This window comes from Hyaena hyaena, unplaced genomic scaffold (genome assembly GCF_003009895.1).
Source record: "Hyaena hyaena isolate Hyena2069 unplaced genomic scaffold, ASM300989v1 scaffold_0, whole genome shotgun sequence".
Lineage (NCBI taxonomy): Eukaryota > Metazoa > Chordata > Mammalia > Carnivora > Hyaenidae > Hyaena > Hyaena hyaena.
In genome coordinates, this window is record NW_024080632.1 from 1565370 (window position 1) to 1590923 (window position 25554).

At 58.6% G+C, this 25554-nt stretch overlaps 1 protein-coding gene across 2 annotated transcripts in view; it reads left to right on the plus strand.

Moving 5' to 3' along the window:
• Positions 1–1616: 1616 nt before the first annotated feature.
• The window catches only part of SCARB1 (scavenger receptor class B member 1), a 67590-nt gene continuing 43652 nt past the window's right edge, over positions 1617–25554 (plus strand). For both annotated transcript variants that reach the window (XM_039243240.1, XM_039243179.1), the window contains exon 1: positions 1617–1897. In XM_039243240.1, the coding sequence (XP_039099171.1) occupies positions 1772–1897 (126 nt within the window). In that variant the 5' untranslated portion in view covers positions 1617–1771. The remainder of the gene's footprint in view (positions 1898–25554) is intronic.

Below are 25554 nucleotides of genomic sequence, written 5' to 3' on the forward strand. Positions count from 1 at the left end.
CCCCACCCCACCCCCCCCCCCACGCACACCCTGGGCCAGGGCAGGTCTCCAGGCAAGGCTCTCAGGCCAGCATGCAGCGGGTGCCCAAAAAATATGGACTCAGGCCAGGCCGTGCTGCTTAAGGGTGGGCCTGGCTTAAGCAGCTTCCCTCCAGGGTCCAAGGAGAGTTTCGCAAGGCCTCTTTCTGAGCCCCCAGGGGCTGGCCTGTGCGAGCTGGCTGTGGAGGACTCGGCCCCCCAGCCCCTGTCACAACCCCCCCTCCCAGCCCGTGTCACACACACACACACACACACACACACACACACACACACACACACCCTCTGCCTCCCAGCAGCTCAGCCTGGAGAATGAGGGGCTTGGCCTGCACCAGGGCTCCGGAAGTCAGGGAGAGGCGGTGGTTGGGGGCTGCAGGTACTGGGAGGCAGGCCCGGGGCGGGGGCGGGTGGGAGCTGCGGCGACTGCCCGGGAGGCCACCGCCACCTGTTTTATTTTCTTGGAGAACTTGTCACCACCTGCAATTACCCATCGTTCACTCGCTCACTCGCTCAGTAACCGCCCCCCCTTCAGGACGGAGACCCAGATCTGCCGACTTCACCTGTCCGGGCGCATGTCCCTACCTGTGACCCCGAGCCCTGCGCGCCAGGCACGGAGCACAGGACCCGGCATCTAAAAGGCTCTGCATCTGTTCGTTCTAAAGGGTGCCGGGCGGCGTTCCGGCTGCTCCGGCCGGGACAGCACCGGGCATCCACCCCGCAGCATCCTAGTTGCCGCAGGGAGTGGGGTGCGTGGGGGGGGGGTCAGAATGCAGAGAACAAATGAACGTGTAACATGCCAGGTGGCGCCCAGCGATAAGGGTGGGGGGCAGGCTGGGAGGCCGGCGCTATTTTATTTTACACAAGGTGGCGGGAAAGGCCTTTCTGATAAGGTGGCAGGCCAGTCGTGAAGGAAGGAGCGGGCAGATATCTGGGGGCACAGGATGCCAAGCGAGGAGGGGGTGGGGGTGCCAGGCACTGAGGCGGGAGTCTGCAGGTTCCAGGGAGAGCGAGGCTAGGGGACCTGGGGGACGGGCCGGGGGCTCGGGGACAGAGGTCGGGGTGGGGGTGGGTGCTGGTGATTCTGGTGAGTTGGGAAACTCCTACTCAATGTGACCAAAGACATGGGCGTGACAGAGGAAGTGGGAGAGGGGGACGAGCAGGGGCGAAGGGTGGGGGAAGGAGCGGCAGGGTCAGGGGGCGGGGAGGGGGAGCCCGCGGAGGAGAAGGAGCAGGTCAAGGGAGGAGGAGGAGCAGGTCAGGGGAGTAGGGGGAGCAGGGAAAGGGAGGTGCGGGGAGGAGAGGGGAAGGGAAGGGAGCGGGGGAGCCAAGCCCCACCCGCACCCCTGCACGCGGGCAGCCTGGCTCTCCCGCCGCCACCCGCGGAAACGGAAGCGAGGGCGTGGGGCGCGAGACTCCCTCCCCGCGGGGCGTGTCCGCCCGGACCGTCCGATCCGCGCCCCGCCCCCGCCCCGCCCCCGCCCCGCCCCCTGGCCGCGCAGGCCCCGCCCCCCGCCCCCGCCCGGGCGCGCCCGCCCGAATCCCGGTGCCCAGGGGCGTCCCGGGGGCGGTCCGGCCGCGCCGGCGATGGCTCATAAAACCGCCGGCCACCTGCCGGGCCGCTCCTCCGTGCGCCGCGCTCCGGGTCCCGCCGTGCCGCTGCGGGCCGCGTCCCCGGGTCGGCGCCTCGGTCGCCTCTTTCCCGGTCCCCCCCCAGGCTCGGAGCAGCGCGCGCAGACATGGGCAGCCGCGCCAGAGCTCGCCGCGCGGCCGCGATCCTGGGCTTCCTCGGGCTGCTGTGCGCCGTGCTGGGCGCCGTCATGATCGTGATGGTGCCCACGCTCATCAAGCAGCAGGTCCTCAAGGTGGGTGAGGGGCGCCGGCGGGGTCGGGGGCAGGAGGGCGCGCAGCCGGGGGCGGGGGGCGGGTGGTGCCGGCGAGCTACGGCCGCGCTCGGCGCCCTGGATCCGGGCCCCCGGAGCACGGCGGAGTCCAGAGCACATCGCCAGGGGCGGCTGGCCCCCTCCCCAGCACCCTCCCCGACCCAGGCCGAGGCTGAGGGCAAAGGAGGTTTCCAGGGACCTTTCCTGGGGGCGCAGGCCGGGGGCAGGGAGGCCAGAATGAGAGACCAGCCGGAGCCAGACCTTACCCTAAGGGGTCTGGGGCCCGGGACGGGCCTGGAGTCTGGTCGGGTTATGGTGCTACCCTCTGGGACCCAGAGCAGCCTGAGCCCGTGTCTACTAAAATTAGGACTGCACGTTGCTTGTTTCCTGTGAGCCGAGGAGGACAGGAACCCTCCATTAATGCGGTTCTGTGAGCCCCACATGGGCGCCCTGGCCTCACATTAGGGTGCTCAGTATCTCCCCATCGAATAGGCCTTCGCAGGGGCCCGGTGCTCACCCCCAGCACTGCCTTCCCGATGCAGATTAGAAATGGTGAGCCGCTTTCTCCCCAGATTCGCACTGAGGCAGGCACCAGCCCAAGGCTGCAGGAGCGGAGGGCTTTCCTCTGGTCTTAACCTTAGGCACCAGTGCCCTTTCAACCATGGAGACAAATTAGCTGGCCTCAGACCATCAGACTCTGCCCTGGGTCTGGACAGCCTGTTTGAATGAACCGGAGTTAAGGAAGGCCAGGGACACTGGAGGGAATCACAGCTGAGCTCAAAGCGTTTCAGCGCTTTGAAGCCAGAGACAGCACCGGCAGTGCGGGGAGGGAAACGGAGGCTTGCTTCGCCCAGCCACTGAGCGGGGATAAAGATGTGGATAATGTCACCTGCTCGTTGACTTCCCTTTTCCCCTTAGCCTGCTTCTTTGCGAGGGTTTCTGAAGAATGAGACTTGTCCTTGGGGCGCCTGGCTGGCTCAGTTGGTTAAAAGTCCGACTTCGGCTCAGGTCACGCATGATCTCACGGTTCATGAGTTCCAGCCCCACATCGGGCTCTGTGCTGACAGCTTAGCTCCGAGCCTGGAGCCCGCTTCGCAGTCTGTGTCTCCCTTTCTCTCTGGCCCTACCCCGCTCACGCTCTGTCTGTCCGTCTGTCTCTCTCTCAAAAATAAATAACATCAAAAAAAAAAAAAAAGAATGAGACTTGTCCACATTTCATGTATGTGCCCCATGCCCAGTACAGGATGCCTGGGAATGAATGAATCTGTGGATAAATGAAGGCTACAGTCTGCTTACACCTGGCTGCCCCTTCTTGGGACCTGGCCATCTTTAAACATGGCGCAACCTTTGGCTTTGATCAAGGTCGCTGGGGGAGTGGTTGTCTGAGTTATATTGGCCACACTGTATTTTTGGTTGTTTTTTTTTCTTGTTTCTTTTAGTTTTCAGATCTTGTCCCATTAAGTCCTGTAGTCTGATTCCAAGGAGATCGTGGCTGACCGTGACAGTGAACACTGAGTTCCTCTTTGTGTTTTTTGGCCTCTGGGCATGGCAGGAAAAGCTCACCTCAGAGCTTTAGAAGTGCTTTGTTCTCTCCCACAGTGGCCAAGGGGTTACACTTTTCCGAGTCGCTGCGAGAGCTTTATCTCAGTGCAAGCCTTCCGTCAACGCCCCCTGATCTTCAGGTTTCTGTGCGGCGTGCGTCCGGGGACACTGTCACCCGGGTGGTGTGCGCCTGCAGAGCCGTTGTGACCCTGTGGGAAGAGCCTCTGGCTTTGGGAGCGTGATGGTGGGTGGGGCTTATAGCTGATGAAGAATCTCGTCGGCCCGTCGTTCTTGGACTTCACTTTGGGGCGATTTCTTTCTGTGGATGTTGGTCAGACTCAGGAGGTCCATTCCGAGTGTGTCGGCTCACACGCGTGCACCTGCTAGGGTTCTACCTCTAGGGTTCCGAAGCGGAGAGTGACATCGCCCTCCGTTGTTCTGGAGCTAGAATTTCCGGCCCTAAAGTTGAGCGAGAGCCACCCGGCATCCTATGTGACTATCCCAAAGGCTATTGGTTTGGGGCCGAGTGGCGTGAAGGCAGGAAGGCAGAGCCCGGCCCGCAGCAGCCACTTCTTGGGCAGAGCCCTGGCCAAGTGCCTCCCCCTGGAAGAAGATGGTCTGTGTTCAGGGGACTGCGTGGGCGGGACACTGCGAGAGGGAGGAGCTGCCCGCCGGTGTTTTCTTTGGCTGCACCAGGTACGGACAGCCTGAATGGCGGGCCTTGTGCTTTTGATTTCTATTTTTCTATGCTTTTTGATTCACTGAAGAAATCCACATAGAAAACATGAGTTCTTGCTTGCAAAAGAAAAAAAATTCAAATGGAGGAAAAAAATTCCCTCCACTCTATTCCCTTAGGTATAACACCACCTTTAGCAGGCGTGTGTCTTTCTAGACTTTCATTGGTTTGCGCATCCTGAGCTCATGAGCGCGCATTTGTATGCATTCCTATATACTTGTTACATATACTGAGCCATGCTACATATACATTTCCGAGGTTTGCTTTTCAATTCATGCATACTTCTTGGAAAATGTCTCCATATCCAAACAGATGGATCTGTCGTGTTTTTGGTTTTGTTTTTTTCCACCTCCGCCTCCGTTTGCCTTTGAATGGCTACGCACTTCATTATTTCAGTTTCTCGACTGACAGCTGTTTCTCTGTCACAAAGTAACCAAACACTGAATGTCTGGGTACATACCTCTCTGCTCCACAGGGCGGGTTTTCAGGATAGAAGCCTCTAGACCTCAGAGTCTGTTCAGTTTGAATTTTGACAGTTCCCATCAACTTGCCTTTCTGAACAGCTCTAGCATTCGTACCTCCGCCGAAAGTATGGAACGTCCCCCCCATCTGGGCCGATTTATTGTGATCATTTTTTGTTGTTAATCTGATGGGTTTGCTTTTCATTTCTCAGGTTGCCGATGGGTTGAGTTAGGGATGTGATGCATTTTGAAACCTGTGTCAGTTTCCGGAGCCTGGGGTTGTAGACCTGGGCTCTGCCATTTGCTGGTCGGGGACCTCGCGTGTTACTTCACCTCTGAGTCAGGGCCCCTTTCTTTAGCTCTGAGGCAGGTCAGGGGCAATTTGCCTCCTGGCGCGATCATAAAGCACACTACACGTGTGTGGAAATACCCTGGATGTGCCTAGTTTCTTATTTGAATCTGACCACAGCCTTGAGGAACAGGCTGAGACAGTGCTCGTGTTCCTACAGATAAGGAAACTGAGGCAGAGCAAAGGTCGGCAGCTTGCCGGGGTTTACACGGCTTGTGGCCATGGTGGGCCAGAATCCCAGGCCCGACGTGGGGTCTCCAATTCGGGAGGGGCATAGGAAATTGAGGGGATCTGGCTGTGGCCGAGGGAAACTTATACTTTATCTGTAACGCGTCTCCTTTTCTTTTTTTTTTTTTTAAACAAAGAGAATATTCACATATCATGTGTTTAATTAAAAATCAGTAAGGAACCCACAACTTTCCCCAAAGAATGGCCAAGTGAATTAGACACTTGGCGGACGAGCCCCGTGGATCGGGGTTGCGGGGGAAGGTCCAGGGAAGGAAGCGAGGCGCGTCCCTTCTTCCCCGCAGCAGGCAGGCGTGGACAAGAGGCGTTTGCGCAGCGTGGGAAGGAGGGCGACTGTGAACTACCGAGGCAGCGTTCGGCCCGTCTTTGTGAATGTCCTCTTGCTTGGTCCCGGGAGGATTCTACGACACTTTTTTTTTTTTTAATTTTTTTAATGTTTTATTTATTTCTAGGAGAGAGAGAGAGAGACAGCATGAGCAGGAGAGGGTCAGAGAGAGAGGGAGTCACAGACTGAAATAGGCTCCAGGCTCCGAGCTGGCAGTCAGCACAGAGCCCGACGCGGGGCTCGAACCCACGAACCGCAAGATCGTGACCCAAGCGAAAGTCGGACGCTTAACCGACTAAGCCACCCAGGCGTCCCATCTGCGACACTTTGCGTTACCATCATCAACGGTCAGGGTAACAAGCTTCAGAGAGTGATTGGCCCAGTTGACCTTGCCTGGTGTGTGTGTGTGTGTGTGTGTGTGTGTGTGAGAGAGAGAGAGAGAGAGAGAGAGAGAGAGAATGTCCTGGAAGAAAACGGCAGGCGAATGGGGACTCTTGTATTCACTGCCTAGAACTGAGCCTGGCACGTGAGGTCCTCCAAGTTTGAATGGGTGACGAATGCACGGTCAAGGTCGCCGAGGATACATTTCCAAGTTACCGGGTGTCTCTCGTCCAACAGGGAAGGCCCAGTGGCGGGACGGGCTCGTCTGCTGGGCCAGCATGTGGTTGGTGGATCTTTTAGCTTCTTCACATCCAGGAGGGGAGCTGAGTCCCCTCCGCTCTCTTTAAGTTGGTTTTCTGGTTGGAATCCGTCTCCGGTGCTTCATCCACGAATTTTTCCAGCTGCGGCTGACGACTTCCCTCTCTTATTTCCAGCTCAGTCAGTGACCCCTCCATTTGCTTCCCCAAGTGCAGGGGTGAAAATCTTGGCTCAAGCCTGACATGGTCTATCAGCAGATCCTATTGGCTTTATCTTCAAACCATATCTGCATTTCAGCTCCTCAGCGTCACCGCTACAGCCCTCTCCACCCAGCGCGTGGACTGTGCAGTGGTCTGTCTCTGGGCTCCACGGACAGAGGAATCCTGAGGAAACACTCATCTGATCACATGTCCCCTCGCTGGCAACCCCGCGCGGCTCCCTCTGTTACTATGAATGAAGACGGAGCCCCTCTCGGTGGCCTGAAGGCCCCCGTGATACGCCCTCCTCCCCCTCTCACCTCCCCCGCTCTTGGCCCCGCGGCTCACCTGCCGTGCTCATCTCCTAGATGTCCTTGAGCCTGCGAAGCCTGGTCCCGCTGCAGAGTCTCTGGCTTGCATTCCCCTCTGTCCGGAAGGCTCGCTCTCAGATCATCTGTGTAGTGTTAACCCTCCCGTCCCTGAATGGAGCCCCCATCATGTTACATGTTGATTTGCACGTCCTCTTTCACCCACATGAGCGTGGACTTCTGCTGGGGCAGGGCCACCGTGCCACCTGCACGGCAGTGTCCCCGAGGGCCAGAGCGGCGGTGGGCACGGGGTACGATGGTGAGGTGGTCAGGGCTGTGAGGTTGGGGCGTCTCCTTACCCTCTCTCCCCTCCCACGACTTGGACCCAGACTCTGTTTGGCTCCTTCTGCCCTCGGTGAGAGCCACCCCGGGAGCCTCAGGAACGTCCCACCCTGCCTGTGGGTGGCCTGTGGCCTCTGGCGAATCTCCTCTGCCCATCGCTTAGAAGGTGGGGGTTGATGATAGATAATAGCTAATGAGTACTGTTTACCGGGCAGATGCCACTCGAAGTGTTTTGCAGGCACGAAATCATTTCCTTTCGTATCTGCATAGCGACCGTTGCCTCTCGTTTCCTCAGGGAAAGGGAAGCGCCGAGCCGTGAAGTCACTTGCTCCAGGCCACACGGCTGAAAGGGCAGAACCGAGATTTCAGTCCAGAGAGCGTGCAGCCCACAGGCTCCCTGCTATCTGATTTCTGTGTGGCCCGAGTCAGTGTCTGGCAGCAGACAGGCCCTTCCCGGACCCTCCGTTCGGGCGACCTCCCCTTTGCCTGCATGGCCCGCGGGCGGCGGGTCAGCTCTGGCCTCCTCCTTCTAGGCGCCTCCCAGAACCGCTGGTACAGCGCGCGCCTCCTGGGTGCCTTCCTCGCGGGCTCGTCTAGTACAGCCCGGGGTGTTCTAGAATCACAGATGCCAAGGCCAGCTGGGAAGGGCAGCCTGTCCCGTGCCCGTGGTCCCAGCGACCCTCAGGGTGGGCTCGCATCTCTCCCCGCCAGGGTCTGCTTGGCCAGCTCCCCACGCCAGCTGCCCGCCCCCCCCAACCTCCAGGAAGCTGCAGGTCAATCTCAGAGGGGATCATGGTGTCACAGACTGACGGCCCCTGGGCCAGCCCGGTGTTTCCTGCAACTGGAATTGATCGTGGTGGCAGACGGCAGGCGCCCCCTCCTCGGGGTGGCCGGGGTCACAGGTGCGTGCAGGGGCTGCTGTGTTTTGCTTCCTCTTTCCCGCGGTGGAACTTGCGATTCCTCCCCGCGCCCGAGACGCTACTTCATGACAGCTGGACACCGGGGGCTCTTTTGAGAGAAATAAATCTGATGTATTTCTGTTTCCCGCTCTGGCTTCACGAGGGTGTGTGCGTGTGCGCACGTGTGGACACGCGGATGCTGATGCGAGCGCGCATGTACTGAGTGCACACACGACTGGTGGTGTACACACACGTGTAACACGGAACACGGCGTCCCTGTGTTGGCTTAGATGTGCACATGAGCTCGTGGGTTGACACGTGACCGCCTGTGGTGGCCTGGCACACGCGGTCCTCGTCATCGGCACGTGTGTGTGGACGGATGTGCACATGTGTCGATGTGTGCGCACGATTGTTATCGCATTGTGTGTGTCGTTACATGTATGGGCACACTCAGGCATGCGTGTTAACGCGTGTGCCTGTGCGTATTGGGTGCATGTATACATGTGTGACCACGTGTCCCGGCGCAGCCTGGCTTTCCCTTGCCTGGCACCCGGGGCGTGTTCCGTGGGCCTCGATCTTCCCATTCCATGAACGTTCCCCGTGCCTTCCTGGAATGACTAATACTTGCCGAGCCACCCCTCGGTGATTCAGTGTGATTAGCTAGAACGTGGTCGAGTTCCGTTGCCTGGAATCGCCGAGTTCTGGCCTTGGTTGAGCAGCAAACGACAAGCGGTGAGTCACGAGTTGGCGTCGAAGACCTGCTCAGTGACATCTCCCTGGGGCACGTCCTGGTGGCGCCGGGGACCCCGCACCGGTGTGTCGGCTCCGTCGACGTCCGTGGGTCCTGCTGGTGCCCAGACGGGCGACCTCGTGTCCCGGGTCGGCAGCAGAGAGGCCCCCCGGCTCGTCAGCCACCCCCAGGGCGGTTTCCGGCACGAGGCTGACGCAGGCCGACTTCTGGTTCCCGCTCGTCGAGGAGTTAGTGTCCCCGCCCTTCTCCACGAAGGTCTAATGGCTTTGGAGCCATAAACATGTTTATGGTGCAGGGAATTCAGTTGCACGGCTGGGGCCAAAATACAAAAAAACAAAAAACAAAAGGAGAAGTTCTTTTATGTACCTCGTTTCCCTCCCCCTTGTCAAACGTGACCTTGGCCTCCCCTGGCCTGGGAATGGCCAGAAACGCAAAGAGAAACAAACAACACAAAACAGCCCATTCTTGGCTTCGGAGCCTTACAGGGCTTCGCAGCGGGCGGCCACGGGGCGGCCCGTCTGCCCAGACCCTCCCTGCACCCCGAGGTCCAGGGCCCTGGTGGTCCAGGGCCGGCTGTCCGTTTCTTGCCTCCCCCCCCCCCCGCCCCCTGTCTTCCTGTCCTTGCTGGGGTGGGGGGTGCAGGGGAAGGAACAGGAGGGGCCTGACCCTTGTTTGCTTCCTGGCATTTTGGGTGAAGTTCCTTCCACCTTTTCTGGAAGCTCCCAGAAGGACACTTGAAATGTCAGTTGTCTTGCTTCCCTCTTACCTCCCTGGCCAACTACAAAGAACAGACCAAAGATGCCTTCCGTGTTGGGGCCCCGGGGCCGCCGCCGGTGTCCGCTGGGGACGGGCGTCTTTGTCCCGGCTCCTCCCTGGTTGATACCCCAGGCCCAGCCCTGTCTCCTGAGTTCCAGCCTCCGGCGGCCAGGGGCCAACTGCGTATCTCAGCTCAGGTGGGCAGGGGCTGCCGGGCGAGTGCCCGAACCCCCATCACTGCCCATCCCCCCTCCCCCGCCCGGGCCCCAGCCCGCCTTCCCCCTTCTTTCTTTCACTTCCCGCGTGGAACCAGTACTACATTTATAGTTTCATCTTCACAATACGTCCAGGATGCCACCACTTCCCGCCATACCTGTGGCCGCCGCCCTGGCCCCAGGCTCCATCGGCTCTCCCCCGGGTCCCCACGGGCTCCCTACCTCTGCCCGTGCGCCCTGGCCGGGTTTTCTCGAAGCAGCAGGCCACAGGGAGCCTGTGAAACCTGCAGCCCGGCCACCCATCTCCTCTGTTTGAAACCCCCGCCGTGGCCCTGCCTCGTCCTCCTTGGAGTCGAAGCCGGGTCCTTCCGTCGGCCCCCTGCGGCTTGTGCCATCTGCTCTTGACCCCTTTCTGCCCTCCCTTCACCTTGACCTTGCACGCTGGCCTTGGAAGGCCGTTCCTGAGACACGGCTGTGCTCCCCCTCAGCTGTGCGCTCTGCCCGCAGGTTTCCCCTGATGCGTGCGATTCTCTCTCCCGCCTTCTTTAGGGCTTCGTTCAGATCGCGGGTGCTCTTGGAGGCCCCCCTCGACCTCCCTGTTTGACTTCGCCAGCCCCTCCGCGTCCCCACGTCCCCACGCCCTGGTCCCTCCGTACCCCGCGGTTACTTCTGGAGCTCCGTGACCCCGTGAGATGCCGCATCACTTACCGTGCATCGTGTTTATTGTTTATTGTGGGCCTCTCCCCCGGAGGTCGTGGGCCCGTGAGGGCAGGGACCTTGGTCTGTTTTTCGCTGTGTCCCCAGCACCTGGAATGGTGCCCAGCACACACTCGCAGCTTCTCAAATATTTATCGAATGGACGTTTAGGAGACGAGGGCTCGCAGGGAGGTTTGTGACCAGTGACAGGTCATGCACCCGCGCAGGGACGTGGGGCTGGCCTCCCTCCCCCATCCCCACATGGCCCCCATTGTGACCTGAGCTGCCCCTGCCTCTCACCAGCTGCTGGAGCCCCCTCGCCGCGCCGTCTGCTCCCGCCTGGTCCTGCGTCCCTGCTGGCGGGTCTTTCTGCTGCAGCCAGAATGCTCTTCAGAAAATGCAAATTGGATCATCTCGCTGCCCTGGTTCAAAACAAAACTTCTCGTGGGTGGTGGGAAGCCTGTACGTTGCTTCTTCAGGGCCTCTGCCTGCTTCGACTCTCAGATTTCTTACCCTTGCTCCAGCCCTGCGGGCTTTTCTTTTCCTGCAGGGCCCTGTGTTCTTTCCCGCCCCTGGGCCTTTGCACGTGCTTTTATGTTTCAGTTCAAACGTGACCTCCTGAAGAAGACCCCCCCCGACCACCACCCCTCCCCGCGAGCCCCACTCCATCTACCCCGTCTGTGTTAGAACCAGTCTGTGTTATTTCCTTCTGAGCCTTTGCCATTCTCGCAGGTTACAGCGTTCATTGGCTTTGAGGTCCCATGAGGCAGGGACCCCGTCTGTCTTGTTCATCCGGATCCCATGACAGAGACCTGACTGGCGTAGGACTGTGGGCTGAGTCAGAAAGGGGGTCCCGCTGTGGATCCTCAAAAGCATGGGCTTTGGAACCTGACTCCTTAGATTCCATTACCTTCTCTTCCACTCCATTCCGTGAGACTGTGGCCAGTTACTTCACTTTGCTGTGCCTCATTTTCGCCAGGCCCACCTCTGAGTGCTGTGGAAACCCCTTGTTAGCACGAGCCTGGCGTGGAGGAGCCACCGGGAGCCTCGTCTCTGAGGTGCATTTGTGGATTCAGGCAGCGGCCTGAGTTTTAACAAAATCCCCGTGACTTCTCTCTCCTTCCAGCGACTGGGTGTTTCCCTTGGCCGAGGCCTTCTGCTGGGCCCCTTTTCCGTCCCAAGTCAATGACAGAGTGGCCAGGAGGGACATAGATTTCCACAGATGCCACCAGGGCTGTCTGGGAGTGGCGGGTGAAGAAACGGCACCTGTCCTGGCTGGGGTCTGGAGTCACCTCCTTCTGTGGCCACCGTGGCCCCTGCGGGGGGAGGGGGTTTCCCTTCCTGCTGCATTTAAGCAGAAGCTCAGCGTTAAAGGGGATCCACTTCTGTGTCATCTCCTGTCCTCACCGGCAGAAACTGTCGGCGGGAGGGGCAGAGCCAGGTCCGTTCTGCTGACGATTTGACCTTGTAAGGGACTGGAGGCGCGGCCCACACGCACTGTCCTGCAAAATCCTGTGCCTGCCCTCATTAAGCGGCCTGAGCGTGCAGGGGGAGGGCGGGGAGGGGAGCTCTCCTGGCCCTGCTCTCCTTCCTGAGGGTCCCACAGTGGAGCACCTGGTAGGCAGGATGGAATCCTGGAGTTCAAGATTGATTGCTTGGGTGTGTCTATTTCCAGATCTCTCACCTGCAGCTTTATCTGGGGCTCAGGATTGCTCTTCTGCGCTATGAGGGGGGTGGGGGGAGACCGGCCGCTTGGAAGGTGCCCAGAGGTCTCCAAGGGAACCTTGTGGAGGGACCTTTAAGGATAATGAGAGAATTTTCCCAGTGGCTGGGAAAAGTGGCGCTGTGAATGCTCATCGGCTCTGACTGGCCGGGCTTGTGTCCCATGCTTATCCCGGGGTCAGAACGGACTGCTATGGCCGCTCGGGCTTGGATCACACGTGCATCCTTGGAGCTGGGGAAGGGGTTTCTTTTCCCCCAAACCACAGGGGGTGGGGCAGATGGGGTGGGGCCCTGAACGACAAGGAGGCTGGGTAGGGAGTAGGGGACGCGGGGGATGGGCAAGCGTTAGCAGAAAGGAAAAGGCGAAAGGCAGCAAAAATGGTTGAAGGGCCCTTTGCCCCAGAATAGCTTCCCCACTTCATCTCATTGCCTCAGTGACATTTGCTATTACAGTGTTAGAGATTATGCTGTTTGGCTCCATCTAAGACCTCTTGAGGAGGTGGTGGCTTATTGGCTAATTGTTTTTATCAGTTCAAAGGAACTTGGGTTTTACTCAATGCCATTTTTTAAATTTTTCCTTTGGGGAAAACAAAATCCAGAAGGAGTGGAGATTTGCGTAAAGTCGCGGAGCAAATTAGCAGCGAGAGCTGCTGGCAAGGGCGATCATCCCAGGTGAAGGGAGGAAACGGGTGCTGGGTGGAGGCCAGCTGGGCCAGGGGAGCAGGGCTTGGAAGAGGCCGGACGGTTGCAGGAGCAAGTCAGTAACGAGTGTCTTCCAGGCAGAAGGTCCCCCGTCCGTAGCCTGGTCGGCCACGTCCTGGCAGCACGTTTGAGAGGAGGCGTTCTTTATAAACTGGGAGGGACGTCAGCACCGGAGGGTGCCAAAGTTCAGGCTTTGTCTGCCCCACGTGGGGTTCCCTGGGTATGCGCTGGGGGAGGGCCCCCCCCAGACCCTTGTGGCCTTTGTCACCAGCTGCCCACCTACCTCAGAGGGGTGATCGGTGTGAAATCTGCGTAGCCTGCAGGGATATTCTGCAGTGCGCCTGGGCACATCTGTCGGCAGAAGTCCCCAGGGAATGAGTGCCAGCCTGCTGGCCCTTGCCCTGGGCCCTGGGGCACACCCTTCTCCAGCCAGGACAGTGTGGAGGTGTGTGGAGAACAACCAGGCCCTGGGGGCCTCCGGGAGTATCTCTGAACAGAGTGCCCAGGGTGCTCACACTGTCACCTTCCATCTGGGTGAGAGGCACGGCACCGAGTGCAATGTAGGGACTGGAAGGTGGTACCGAGGCCGACAAGGTCAGTCAAGGTCGGTTCTCAAAGCCCCAGCTCTTGGCCGGGGTTTTGGCACCCGGGAGCTTAGGTGGACCCAAGAGCATGGACTCTGGGGCCAAACAGTCTGGGTTCACATCCTGACTTTCCCCCTGCTGTGTGCCTTTGGGCAAGCGACTTAACCTCTCTGTGCCTTCTGCTTTCTCTGTGGGATGGAGTTAATAAAGTGTCTATCTTCTCTCTAGGGCTCTTAAACGGTGGAGGAGTTGGCGTATGTAAAGCACTTAGGATAACAGCTTAGCAAGTGTTACATAGCGTTTGCTCTTGCGTCCCTCTAAACCTCATAGGCGTGTGCGAACAGGATCAGGCTGTCTTCATTTCCCGAGTGGGACCGTGCTGTGCCCCGTTGCCTGCGTCCTGTCGTTCTCTTTTCTAGACCTTCCTGGTCCACCTGGGTCGCTCTTGCTGGTCCGTCTGGAGGACTGCGAAGGTCCCAGCCGTCCCCCCGAAGGGACCGTTCCGCCTCGTGAAACAACCACAGGGCGGTCTGTGTGTTCCATTCCCAACAGAGGTTTTAAGTGGAAAGATTTCAGTTTGGAGAAACCGCCAGGACCATGCAGGGGACTGGCGTGAGCCCTCTCCCTGTCCCCCCCCGAGTTTGTCTGTGGGGGGACCGCGCCAGCCTTTTTGGCAGGTTGCCCCTCGGTGTGGATTTGTCTGATTGTTTCCTCATGAGTGCGCGTTTTCTTCCAGCAGATTTTGTGTGTGGCAACACAAAAGCAGCCTTGTGAGAATCAGATGGGAGTGGGGCTCTTCTGGCCCAGCGAGGGTGGGTGTCTGGACCGCCCCCAGCTTGGCAGCCCCACCTTCAGCAGGCCGGGACCCCAGGGAGGGTTTGAAACCACCCCCCTCCTGCCTGGGGCTGCGCCTTCCCTCTTTAAGTACTTCCTCCACCTGCTTCCTACTTCTCCTCCTCCATTCCAGGCCTCATGAGAGGCTCCAAGGCCTGCAGATCCTTCCAGCAGCTTCTGCCGGCCTGTCCCCCCCCCCGCCCAGATTAACCCCAGTACTGCAGATGGACGCATGACCGCCTGCGGGACCGGCCGCACAGTCACCACCTCCTCTTCTGGGCTGGAAAGCTGGCCGCTGGGGTGGCAGACGGGGTCTCCCCTCTGTTCTGGTGCCCCCCACCCGGCCCTCTGAGTCCCGCAGAAATCTCGTGCCCCATCAGCCTGGCCCCATCTGGCCCGTTGGCCGGCGGCGGAGGTCATGGGCATTACTCGGCAGAGCGCCGACTGCAGCCGGAATCCCTTGGCAGCTTCGAAAGGCTCTGCGGCCCCGGGACTTCCTTCGGCTGCATGTTCCCAGGCTTCGCGAATTCCACCCATCAAAGCCTCCTGCTTGCTCGTTTCAACCCTGGAGACTCTGGTTTCTTTCTGCTGTGAAATATTAGGCGCTTCAAGGGAAGTGCCTGAGACACACGCGGTTAAGTAGGCACAGAACATGAACACCTGTGTGATCACCCCCAGCTAGAGAGCAGAGCCTCAGGTGCCCTCCGGAGGCCCCCGCGGATGCAACGAGGCTCATTCCCAGCCTGCTGTGCTTTCTATCTGTTTCCCTGTCTGCTCCCTGAAACACGGCGCTTGCTTTCCTCTGACTTTGAACTGTACTTGAAACCAGTCCTACTGCTGTGGTCTAGTACAAGGAGGCGGGGCCTCTGGGAGGTGATGCGGCCGTGAGGGTGGGGCCCTTAGGAAAGTGTTAGTGCCCTGACAAAAGAGCCCCCAGGGGCGCCTGGGTGGCTCAGTCGGTTGGGCGTCCAACTTTGGCTCAGGTCATGATCTCACGGTTTGTGGGTTTGAGCCCCGCGCCAGGGATTCAGTGTCTCCCTCTCTCTCTGCTCCATCCCTGCTCACACGGTCTCTATCTCTCTCAAAAATAAATAAAATTAAAGAAAAAAAAAAAGAGTCCCCAGAGAGCTCATTTGCCCCTTTGGCCTCGCAGGGACACAGCAGAGAGCCTCCGACCCAGGGAGGGCTCTCCCCGGCCCCGCCGGGACCCGCATCTCAGACTGTGACAGACATGCGCCCATTGTCCATAAGCCGCCGTGTCCGGGGCACCTTGTTCATGCAGCCCGGATGGACTAAGACAGAAGTGACACCCTGAGTAGAAAGTGGCTTTGGAACTGGGTAGTGGGCAGAGACTGGGAGAGTTCGGGGTGCAAGCCAGAGGGAGCCCCCACTGCCAGGAACGGACGCGTCCGATCAGTGCTGGGGAGGGCTCTGGAGGACGAGAGGAGCTGGGGGAGCCCCGTCTTCTTACACAACAGGGTGGGGTCACCAGCGGGGTGCAGTCGCACGCGGAACCGGGGACCTGGTTCGAAGCCGGAGGAAAGGCGATCCTGGGTATAAAGTAGCTGAAGAGTGTGCCCTCCTGTCTTGTGGAGGGTGGAGCTTGGGGGTGAGGAAACTGGACACCTGGCAGCGAGGGGCGGGGGGCTGTAAGCTCAGCGCTGGGGGCGTGGCTCCGGGAAGGGGGCTGTAAGCTCAGCGCTGGGGGCGTGGCTCCGGGAGGGGGCTCTAAACTCAGCGCTGGGGGCGTGGCTTCCGGGAGGGGGGCTGTAAGCTCAGCGCTGGGGGCGTGGCTCCCGAGAGAGGACTCTAAGCACAGCGCTGGGGGCGTGGCTCCCGAGAGGGGGCTCCAAGCACAGCGCTGGGGGCGTGGCTCCCGAGAGGGGGCTCCAAGCACAGCGCTGGGGGCGTGGCTCCCGAGAGGGGGCTCTAAGCTCAGCGCTGGGGGCGTGGCTCCCGAGAGGGGGCTCTAAGCTCAGCGCTGGGGGCGTGGCTTCTGGGAGCCTTTACAGGAGAGTGAGGACTTAGAGAAACGACCTCCGGATTGTTCATCAGGGGGAAGCAGAAGTTAAACGTCTGGGAGCCTCTCAGCCTCTCCGTCCTGGAAAGGGGAAAGCCTGCTCGAAGAAGGGCGAAGGTGCGGCCGATCACCGTTTGATAAAGAGACGAGTGTGGGTGTGGACCACGCCTAATTCACCCCTGTGGGAAGCCAGCCAGCTTGAACTGAAGGGAAGGAGTGAGGGAGGGTGGCTGGGATTCTTAGATTTTAGGGCCCTTCAGTGGCACGTGTGCTATTTTCCTAGACAAGGGAAGGACCCCAGAAATAACCAGAGGTCCTTTGAGCTCCCTCCTCAGGAGAAGGGTGTCACCCGGATTTCTGCCCAGATGATGTCTGCCCAGAGAGCTGTGGCTGCGCACCCCAGGGAGAGGGTGGCTGCCAGGTGAGGCTGATGCACACACCCCACTGGGGTGACACCCCGCAGAGCCATCACCCAGGAGACCTGCAGACTGGGCTGTGCCCCTCAAATGTGAGGGGACCCCAGCCACAGTCCCAGTGGATCCGGAAGGCAGGGTGTCGGTCGAGGGGGATTGTTCTAGAGCCTTGGGTTTAGTGTGGTTTGCTCCGTTGGGTTTTGGGCTCCACTTCTCCCTCTTTCTCCTTTCAGAGTGGGAGTGTCAAATGCTATTTCACAAGCATGAGGGTGTTTGATCTCACAGACTCAGCTGGAGTCTCACTTATACCTGATTTAGATACTTAATTTTTTTAAATTTAAAATTTTTAGAGCGAGTGAACAGTCGAGGGGCAGAGAGAGAGAGAGAGAGAGAGAGAGAATCCCAAGCAGACTCCACACTCAGCACAGAGCCAGACGTGGGGTTCAATCCCACAACCAAGACATCATGACCTGAGCTGAGGTCAGACACCTCACAGACTGGGCGACTCAGGCGCCCCAGAATTGGTGCCTTTAAAAAAGAGACCCCAAAGTGTTCCCTGCTGCTTCCCTCCCTGCGAGGACACACTGACAAGTCTGCAGCCAGAAGGAGGGCTCTTCCCCGACCACACTGGCACCCTCACCCTGAGGAATGAATGTCTGTTGTTTGTAAGCCACCCTGGCTGTGGTATTTTGTTACAGCAGCTCAGCCCAGACAGACTGAGACACACACAGGTATATTTTTGGTCTCATTTTGCTTCTCATTATGTTTGTGAGATCTGGCCTTGTTGTTGCAATAGGCCATGCCTCCTTTTTCACGGCTGTGTAATATTCCATGAGGCCATCTTCGTGCATCGTGATGGCGGTGAGTTTCTGCGGTGCTGGGCTGTGAACACGCTCCTCCCCGGGCGTACACAGGCGAGTTCGTGGAAGGTCCAGGTGTGTGCAGCCTCCGCTTTGCCCGGGTGTGCCGTGCTCACTCTCAGAGTGATTGTGCAGTTGTTAACTCTCTACTTAATAATTTATGGAGGCGAAGTTCACATAACATATAATCAGTCACTTTAGTTATTAAAAGAAAAATTTTTTTAATTTTAGAGAGCGAGGGAGAGCAGATGCGCAGGCATGTGTGCGCAGGGCGAGTGGGGCAGAGGGAGAGAGAGAATTCCCAGCAGGCTCTGCGCTGAGCATAGACTTGGGGCTGAATCCCACGACCCTGGGATCATGACCCGAGCAGAAATCAAGAGTCGGACATTCAAGCGACTGAGCCACCCTGACACCCCCAGTGAGTCACTGTAAAGTGATCCATTTGGTGGCATTTAGTACCTTCCCAGAGTTGTGCAGCCATGACCTCTGTCGGCTTCTAGAACATTCCCATCCTCCAAAGTGAAGCCTGCTCCTCCTTAGCCGCTACTCCCCACTTGCTCCTCTGACCCCCAGCGCCTGGGCCCCCCAGTCTGCTTTCTGTATCTATGGACTTGCCTTTCGCAGACATTTCATGTGAATGGGATCTTAGAGTTCGTGTCCTTCTGGGTCTGGCTTCGTTCCCTCAGCCTCATGTTTTCCAGGCTTGTCCACATCGTAGCAGGTGTCCTGCCTCCTTCATTTTTACGGCACAGTCGTATTTCACTGTGCGGATGGAGCGCATTTGTGTGTTTACTCACCATTGAGGGACGTGTGGGCTCTTTGTGAATTGTGCTCGTGAGAGCCTGGGGGTTCACGAGCCTGTGTGGGCATGTGCACGTGTGCGTGTGAGCCTGTGTGTACGTGTGCGTGTGACCATGCATACAGCCACGAGTGCTGGGCGTCCGCACACAGCACAGGGGTCAGGAGCACAGTGAGGTGTGGGTTCAAATCCCGGCTCTGCCTCCAGTTCTCACGGCCTATGCTGGGAGCTGGCTTCGTTACCCGGGCCTTCCCGAAGGCTGTTGCTCTCCCTCCCGCATCCGCGCCAGCATCTGATCCCTTCAGGCCTTCTTGAAAGTCTGTGGTTGCAATGGCTGTTGTTTTGATTTGCGTTTCTGACTTGCAAGTTTGAAAACTTGCCTTTCCTTTGTGCGTCAGGGGGCGAGCGGATCCAGGGTTCAGAGCTTGAGGGGCCTCTTGGGGGCCACACAGCAAACTGGGGCTGGGCCCCCGGCCTCGGGCTTGGTTTAATCAGAAGCCTTGGGCCCCTGAGGGCGGCTGGGTGGCTCAGTCGGTTAAGCGTCTGACTCTGGATTTCAGCTCAAGTCGTGATCTTGCATTTTCGGGAGTTCGAGCCCCGTGCCAGGCTCTGCACTGACAGCGTGGAGCCTGCTTGGGTTTCTCTCTCTCTGCCCCTCCCCTGCTTACACTCTCTCTGTTTCTCTCGAAGTTCCTTGGACCTGCAGATGTCCAGGTCACAGCCAGCCCCTAGGTCCTGGGTTCTCCGGGAACTCGGTTTCCCCCCGAGAGCCACTTTCGACTGGTGTGGTGAGAGTCCTCTTTTCAGCTCACAGGGCCCCTGACGGTCACGTTACTCATGACAGCTGGGCTGGATGTGCCCTGCAGGGCCGACGCTCGCCCGGAAGGCCCCTGCTGGCGTCAGAAAGAAGAGAAGGAAAGAAAACCAGGGATGATGAAAAAAGAAGCGAAAGCATACAGAAGCCCAGCACGGCCTCAATAAAAGGCTCGAGGTGGAAAGTCGCTGCCCCCAGCGCCAACTGTGGGCACTCGCTCCGGTGGGCCCTCGGGTACTTGGTTTAATAGTTCCTTCCTGAAAAACAGTGTTGGCGTCCACAGGGACCCGCACACCCTCCCTTCCGGGCACGTGCGCCAAGTTCTCTGGTGTCTGTTCCCGCCGTGGGTTTGGTTCCTGGCAGTGGATCTCGGAGATCCTTGTTCTGGTACATAAGTCACCTCCCAGGGGCCCGGCTGGAGGACCTCCCGTCCCCTGTGAGCTTTGTAAACAGCCTTGAAGGCAGAGCCACATCTCCCTACCTCCTGCTACAGCCGTGCAGAAGGAAGGGCCTGGGGGCCACAGGCTGGGATCCGTCTTAGAAAAGCCTTCTTGCAGGGCGCCTGGGTGGCTTAGTTGGTTAAGCATCCGACTTTCGCTTAGGTCATGAGCTCGTGGTTCGTGGGTTCGAGCCCCACGTCAGGCTCTGTGCTGACTGCCAGCTCAGAGCCTGGAGCCTGTTTTAGTCTGTGACTCCCTCTCTCTCTGACCCTCCCTTGCTCACGCTGTGTCTCTCTCTCTTTCCTAGAAATAAATAAAACATTAAAAAAGAAAGAAAAGCCTTCTTGCTGGAAACGTCTGTGCGTCTTCCGGAGCCTTCTCAGGGAGCCTGTTAGATTCCTGGGGCTGCCGTAGCAAGTGATCACGGACTTGGTGATTTAAAGCAAGAGTGGGGTGTCTGGGTGACTCAGTCGGTTCAGCATTCGACTTCGGCTCAGCTCACGAGCTCACAGTTAGTTCATGAGTTCCAGCCCCGCGTCGGGCTCTGTGCTGACAGCTCAGAGCCTGGAGCCTGCTTCCGATTGTGTCTCCCTCTCTCTCTGCCTCTCCCCTGCTCTTGCTCTGTCTGTCTCTCAAAAGTAAAGAAACATAAAAAATATAAAGCAATAGAAATACATTCTCTCACAGCTCTGGAGGCCAGAACCCTGAAACCAAGGTGTCGGCCAGACCGCATTGCAGCCCACGGTTCTTAGGGAGGAGCCTGCCTCCTTCTGGTGGCTCCAGAAGTCCCTTGGCCTGTGGCCACATCTCTCCAATCTTTGCCTTCCTTTCCACACGGCCCTTTTTTGTAACATCTCTCCTGTTACAGGGAGGCTCGCCATTGGATTTAGGACCCACCCACCCGCGTGATCTGGGATAATCTCATTTTAAGATCCTTAACTGCGTCTGCAAAGACCTTTTTTTCCCAATAGGGTCACGTCAAGATTCCAGTTAGAGAGGTCTTTTGAGGGGCCACCCTTTGCATCCCTACAGGTAGCCTGATGCTAATAGCAGCCAGCCTTGGTGGAGTGCCTGCTGTATGCCAAGCCGCACGGGGGAACAGCTTGTCGGAACCTCAAGCCCCTCCCCCCCCCCCCCCCCCCCCGGTGGTGCGGTAACAAGTTTTCCAGGTGGAGGCACAGGGGCACAGAGAGGTTGATGGATCTGCCTGAGGTCACACAGCCAGTGGTGGAAGTGGAGTGTCGACCTGACCCTGCGCTCTCTACTTTTGTCCCAGGTCGTAACCCAGCTGCTCATGGCCCCATCCCAGCTGCAGAGGTGTTTTGGGTGCCCCGCACTGCGGTTAAAAAAAAAAAATTGGGGGCACCTGGGTGGCTTAGTCGGTTAAGCGTCCGACTTTCGCTTAGGTCATGATCTCGCGGTTTGTGGGTTCGAGCCCCGCGTCGGGCTCTGTGCTGACTGCCAGCTCGGAGCCTGGAGCCTGTTTCAGAGTCTGTGACTCCCTCTCTCTCTGACCCTCCCCTGCTCACGCTGTGTGTCTCTCTCTCTCTCCTAGAAATAAATAAAAATAAAAAAAAATTAAATAAATTGGTAGTCAGCATTTAACCACAGGCAGATTTACATGGATATCTAGGTTTCTAGGCACTCACGATAGTTAGCTGAAGCCTGTTCCACAGCCGATGTGGCCGAGTGACTTGGCTTCTCCAGGCCGTGGTTTCCTCATCTGTAAAATGGGGGTAATCATAGGCCTGGCCATGCAGGTGTTGCCTCGAGGGATAAACAGGCCGGTAAATGGGACATGAGTTTGCCCTGCCCGGTGCGTGTGCGGCTGTGTGGTGACCGCGTCAGGCTGGCCTCGCTGCGATGAATTCCCAGGCTCTTTCTGGATCAATTTGGAGTTAGTCCATGGAGGCCATCAGGGTCCTGGGTGGTGGAAGGGTTCCCAGAGGAAATCTACTTAAGGTGTTATGCCCACCGTAAGCTCCCTGCCTCAGTTCCCAAATCTGGAGCTGCACGTTTCTTTCTACTTGGGCAAGTGAGGTAGTATTGAGAAGAATTTTAAAAATACCATTTATTATTTCTTCATATACGGCAGGATGGGGGGCAGATTAAGAAAACGGCCCCAAATCCTAACCTCCTCGAGCCTCAGTTTCCCCATTTGTGAGGTGGGATGATGATGTGAGCTCTCATGACGACGGGGGGAGCAGAGTGCTCTGGCGGGCGCCGCGCGGCCGGGAGGCGGGGGCGGGGCTGAGGGCGGGGCCAGGAGGCTGTCCTCGGGGGTCAGCGTGGCCCTCAGCAGCCTCTCCGGCCAGACGCCGGGACTGACCCTGCTGAGCTGCACGCTGCCCGGTGGCCGGGAGCAGAGATAAGTGTGGTGGGCTGTCAGCAGTCACGGCCGCTTGTGTCCTTGGGGGCGGGGAGGGAGGAAGGTGGGGGGCTGGGACACCGTCCAGCTGAGGTTCCAGACGTCCTTCAACCCTGGGGGTCAGTGCCGGCAGGGGCTTCTTGAACCTTTTTGACGGTTTTGGCCGTAATCCCCAGCAGCCTTGCCTTTCTGCTGCGTCCCTGACTTTGGAGGGAGCTCTCCCACTGTGGTCTGGTTGACCCACCACAGGGGAGGCCAGGAAAGTTCCAGGTGTCTCTGCCACGTGGTCAGGAGCAGCCCTAGCTGGGGTTGGGGGGGGGGACGCTTTGCAATTCAGCACCAGCCGCTTCCTTAGGCACTCCGCAGGACTCGGGTGACCACGGTCCCCGTGGACAGATGGGACGGGCCAGCGGAGAGTCGGCTCTGGCAGCGCTGCCCGAGGGACTGGTACCGACGGGCGGGCGGGGGCCGGGCTCCTGAGTGGCCAGGAAGGTTGCTCATTCCTTCAGCACGCGCTGGGGGCTGGGGGCTGGGGGCTGCGGTTGTGACAGAGCTGTCCGGTCCTCACTCGCTGCTCCAGACATCGTAGTGGGAAGGACGGCCCGCGAGCAAGCAAATAGAGATGCCCCCAAAAGGCATCTGAAGGGAGTAAGGTGGGCGCGTTGACATCACAGACTGGTGGGGTCGTCGAGTGGGCCTTTCCGGGGAGGGAGGAGCCGGGCATGGGAGCGGCTTGTCAGGCAGAGGGCGCGGCACGTGCAAAGGCCCGGAGCTGGGAAGTTGCTTCCTTGGTGGGGGAAGAGGAGACAGGCCTTTGGGGCTGGGGAGGGGGCGAGGCGGGCTGGGGCTTTGCAGTACACGGTGAGGGTTTAGATTTTGTTCTCAGTTCATCGGGATGCCTTTTGGAAGACAGGAACGGATTGGAGATTTCTTCTGCAGGGAGAGCCACTGAGCTGTGCTGACAGACTGTTCTAGGGGTGTGAGGGGGGAGTCAAGGATAGCTCTCAGACTTCTCTTGGAGAAACTGTGAGTGTGGGGCTGTCTTCCAAGACAGTAAGACTGAGTTGGGGGGTAGGAGCCGGCAAGACCAGATGGAGGGTGTGACCCTTAAATCTGGTCTCAAGCTCCTGATAGGACAATTCAGCAACAAAAATCAAATAAAATGGGCCAAGGACGTAATAGAGATTTCTCTAGAAAAAAACATACAAATGACCAAAAGCTCAGCCTCATTGGGGATGAGGGGATCGCACCTCAGACCCACAGAGACCCCGCCTCACACCCTTCAGGATGTGCTACCACAAAAGCAGAACATAAACCGTGTCGGCGAGGATGCGGAGAAATCGGAACCCTGTGCAATGTCGGTGAAGATGTGAAACAGCACGGCCGCCGCGGAAGACGGTGTGGAAGAAAAGTGAACGCAGCATTACCTTGTGACACAGCAACGCTGCCCCTGGGCACGTCCCCCAAGGAATTGAGAGCGGGGACTTGGAGAGAGATACTTGCATGCTCATGTTCATGCTCAAGTTCACGGCGTCAGGAGCCGAGAGGCGGAAACGGTCCAAGTGTCCATCCACAGAGGAGCAAACAAGCCTGTCCATCCACAGCCTTCAAACCAGGGGCAGTTCTGACACGTGCTACGCCCCGGATGAAACCTGAGGTCACTGCCGAGTGAGAGGGAAGCCAGGTCCTGGGTGATCGCACTTACATGAGGCGCCCAGAGGGGTCCCATTCACAGAGACAGGAAGCGGGAGGCTGGGCGCCAGGGGCTGGGGGAGGGGAGCCGGTATTTATGGGCACAGAGTCTCTGATTAGGACAAAAGGTCCCGGAGGTGGACGGTGAGGCTGTGACACAAAGATGCGAATGTGCTTAATGTCACCGAAACCGTGCGTTTCAACGTGGTTAAGATGGAAAATTTTATGCTGTTAAAAAAACCTCGTGGTGGGATTTCACCCGCCAGCCGGCTGGTCTGTAGCCGCGGCCGGATCGCCCAGCCCACCAGCCGTGGTCAGATTACAACACGCTGAGGCTCTTGCAAAAGCTGGAGCCTTTGAAGGAGGCAGCCCTGAGCTTCTGGTTCCTCCAGGCTCAGCACCGTTGCCCCATCTTAGGAGACCTTGGGAGGCCCCACCATGCGTGCTGGGGCCGCGGCCAAGGCGGGCGAAGGACGGCCCGTTTAGTAATCGTTCTTGTGACGTGTGTCTACCCGGCTGCCTTCCTAGAGCACGTCCTGGGTCACTCCATTCTCTCCGCGCGGCCGGCTGCGAGGCGGGGGAGGCGATGCCCTGTGGGAGGAGGGGGCCCGGAGGGGGGGGTTGGCCGGCTTTGTCCGCAGAGGGACAAGTCGGAAATATCTTTTGGCTCCGCAGGCCCGGCCGGTGCTGTGTCGGAGCGGGTGAGGCTGTGCGCACGACAGCTTTGTTCGCGGGCCGAAGTGTGGCTTTGTGTGACTTTCATGTGTCCCAAAATAGCGTTCTTTCTGTTCCTTCCCCGCCTCCCCGAACACCCAAACGTTAGGGATGTAGAAGCCTCCTTAGCTCCTGGGATGAGTGGACGCAGGCGTCGGGACAGATTCGGTTCTTGGGCTGCGGTTTACTTGAAAGCAGCCCGGTTTGTGATTACAGGGAGGTTGAGGAATGGAAGGCATGGGTCTCCTCAGCCTGACTCAGGTGGACAAGTGGGTTTGGACTCGGGCTTGCGGTGGTCTGTGCCTGCCAGAAAAAGGGTGGACAGCGTTGCCGGCTTCCATCGTGGCGGGGTAATTAGGGGGCCCGGGTGGGAAGCGAAGGGTGGCATTGAGCTTGACCCGCCTGGGGGCGGGGGTCAGGACTGCGGTGCCTCCCCGCAGTGTCCCCACTCCGATGTGACCCTGACTCCTCCACACCTGGAGGCGGGAGCCTGCCCCGAGGCGGTGGACGTAGTGGTTAGAGCACAGGCTCTCCACAACCCTTCGCCTCTGCCAGGGTTCTGTCCTTGGGCAACTAAGTAGCTTAAAAATCGCACTGTGCCTCAGTTTCCTCATGTATAAGACAGAACACAGAATGGTATCGACCTCACAGGCCGATTATCAGGTTTGAGAGAAAGAAACATCGATTCACACAGGATGCCGTGGGCTGCAGCAACTTCAAGCCTGCTTCCGAGTGGCTGGTGTAACACAGATGATTGTTGTTGTGCTTTGTAAGAGACCTGAGATGGCAGGTTTCCAGATTTGCTCAGGGGCCCAGTCACGTCAGGACACTAGGCCAGGGCCTGTGTGATTTCCTTAGCCCTGACCTCATGGTCTCATAATGGCTGCCACAGCACCCTACATCACACAGTTATATACGTCACTCAGAGCCAGAAGGAGGGATGGGGCAGGGGCGCGGTTCTGTCCTTTTATGGGGAGTGGGATTTTTTTCCCCCCGAAGTCCCCAACAGACTTCCCTTTCTTTCTCATTGGCTAGAATAGGGTTGTGGGCCTGGACTGGAGCTGGACTCATCTGCCCTGGAATTTAGGGCTATGTGCCCCCCACTGGAAGCAAGTCAGAGTTCTCTTAGCGGAGGGAGGGGCGGGGGATGGGCCTTGGGTGAGCAGCACGCTCTGGGGGTTTAGCACATGGCCCAGCAGCACCCAGAAAACGCTG